The sequence below is a fragment of the Babylonia areolata genome, chromosome 24 (assembly GCF_041734735.1).
Source record: "Babylonia areolata isolate BAREFJ2019XMU chromosome 24, ASM4173473v1, whole genome shotgun sequence".
Classification (NCBI taxonomy): domain Eukaryota; kingdom Metazoa; phylum Mollusca; class Gastropoda; order Neogastropoda; family Buccinidae; genus Babylonia; species Babylonia areolata.
This window is the reverse complement of record NC_134899.1, coordinates 36552400-36554899: the sequence shown is the minus strand read 5'-3', so window position 1 is coordinate 36554899 and position 2500 is coordinate 36552400. Positions and strand designations below refer to the sequence as shown.

The 2500-nt window shown below is 44.0% G+C and overlaps 1 protein-coding gene across 1 annotated transcript in view; it reads left to right on the top strand.

Annotated features, from left to right (window-relative positions):
• The window catches only part of LOC143298626 (serine/threonine-protein phosphatase with EF-hands pef-1-like), a 70208-nt gene that overhangs the window by 50939 nt on the left and 16769 nt on the right, over positions 1-2500 (top strand). Inside the window, exons 5-6 of the mRNA XM_076611507.1 lie at positions 1-61; positions 677-843. The exon at positions 1-61 is cut by the window's left edge and continues 101 nt beyond it. Of these exons, the coding sequence (XP_076467622.1) occupies positions 1-61; positions 677-843 (228 nt within the window). The remainder of the gene's footprint in view (positions 62-676; positions 844-2500) is intronic.

The window sequence follows — 2500 nt, the reverse complement described above, 5'->3', positions numbered from 1 at the left end:
GATCACCGTCTGCGGGGACCTTCACGGCAAGCTGGACGACCTTTACATGATCTTCCATAAGGTGTGGGGGGTGAGGGGGGCATGGGGGAAGGAAGAAAGGGATTTGGGGATGGGAATGGAAAGGGGAAGGATCAAGGGGGGTGGGGGATGGAGAGAGAGAGAGGAGTTTGGGAGGAATAGAGGGGGCAAGGGTTGAGGTGTGCGCGTGTGTGTGTATGTGTATGTGCGTGTATTTGTTTGGACGACCTCCACACGATCTATAAGGTGGGGGTAGGGGGCAGGGAGAAAGGAGTTGGGGGTGGAGGGAAAGGGCAAGTGTCAATGTGTGTGTGTGTGTGTGTTTGTGTGAGAGAGAGAGAGAAAGAGAAGGGAGAAAACGAGCTTGTGAGTAAGAGACTGCCACAGATACCCCCCTCCCTCCCTCTCTCTCTCTCACACACACTCTCTCTCTCTCTCTCTCTCTCTTACACACACACACACACACACACACACACACACACACACACACACGCACACACACGTGCACAAACACAACTCTGTATGTGTGTGTGTGTGTGTGTGTGTGTGTGTGTGTGTCTGTCTGTGTCTGTGTATACGCATGTAATGCATATGCGTGTGTATGTTGTTTATGCGTGTGCTTCTTTTTTTTTCTTTTTTCTTTTTTACCACGTGTCAGAACGGGCTTCCATCGGTGGACAACCCCTACGTGTTCAACGGGGACTTCGTGGACAGGGGAGGCCACTCTATCGAGGTGGCGGCGCTGCTGTTCTCCTGCTTTCTGGCCTCCCCTAACGAGGTGTACCTGAACAGGGGCAACCACGAGGACCACCTCATGAACATCAGGTGAGGGAACCACATGGGGGGTGTACATGAAAGACACTCCTTGCCTTCTCGTGCTGTGACGTGCCCCTCACGCCTACCTTGATTGGGAATGTGTGATTGAACCGCGTGCAGACCTTGGGTTAAAAACAGAATGTTATTCCACTTTAAAAGTGGCTGATAATTGTGCACACTTTGGGTTCAAAACAGAATGTTATTCCGCTTTAAGAATGGCTGATAATTGTGCACGCCTTTGGTTCAAAACAGAATGTTATTCCGCTTTAAGAGTGGCTGATAATTGTGCACACCTTGGGTTAAAAACAATGTTATTCCCCTTTAAGAGTAGCTGATAATTGTGCACACCTTGGGTTCAAAACAGAATGTTATTCCGCTTTAAGAGTAGCTGATAATTGTGCACACCTTGGATTCAAAACAGAATGTTATTCCGCTTTAAGAGTGGCTGATAATTGTGCACACCTTGGATTCAAAACAGAATGTTATTCCGCTTTAAGAGTGGCTGATAATTGTGCACCCTTTGGGTTCAAAACAGAATGTCATTCCACTTTAAGAGTGGCTGATAATTGTGCACCCTTTGGGTTCAAAACAGAATGTTATTCCGCTTTAAGAGTGGCTGATAATTGTGCACGCCTTTGGTTCAAAACAGAATGTTATTCCGCTTTAAGAGTGGCTGATAATTGTACACATCCTTGGGTTAAAAACAATGTTATTACCCTTTAAGAGTAGCTGATAATTGTGCACACCTTGGGTTCAAAACAGAATGTTATTCCGCTTTAAGAGTGGCTGATAATTTTGCACACCTTGGGTTCAAAACAGAATGTTATTCCGCTTTAAAGAGTGGCTGATAATTGTGCACACTTTGGGTTCAAAACAGAATGTTATTCCTCTTTAAGAGTGGCTGATAATTGTGCACACCTTGGGTTCAAAACAGAATGTTATTCCGCTTTAAGAGTGGTTGATAATTGTGCACCCTTTGGGTTCAAAAGAGAATGTTATTCCGCTTTAAGAGTGGCTGATAATTGTGCACACCTTGGGTTCAAAACAGAATGTTATTCCGCTTTAAGAGTAGCTGATAATTGTGCACACCTTGGGTTCAAAACAGAATGTTATTCCGCTTTAAGAGTGGCTGATAATTGTGCACACCTTGGGTTCAAAACAGAATGTTATTCCGCTTTAAGAGTAGCTGATAATTGTGCACACCTTGGGTTCAAAACAGAATGTTATTCCGCTTTAAAGAGTGGCTGATAATTGTGCACACCTTGGGTTCAAAACAGAATGTTATTTCGCTTTAAGAGTGGCTGATAATTGTGCACACCTTGGGTTCAAAACAGAATGTTATTCCGCTTTACGAGTGGCTTATAATTGTACACAGCTTTAAGAGTGGCTGATAATTGTAGAAGTGAGACCCACCAACAAGAAGCTGAGCTTGAGGAATTAGAGCTAAAACTGGATGAAGGAACACACTGTGTGTGTGTGTGTGTGTGTGTGTGTGTGTGTGTGTGTGTGTGTGTGTGTGTGTGTGTATGTGTGTATGTATGTGTGTGTGTGTATGTGTGTACAATAGAATCAGACTGAACAATACAGTTCATTTTTTTTCCATTACTGACAACATAGAGACAGTTTTACATAAGCACACACAAAACACATAAAAAGAACAAATAAA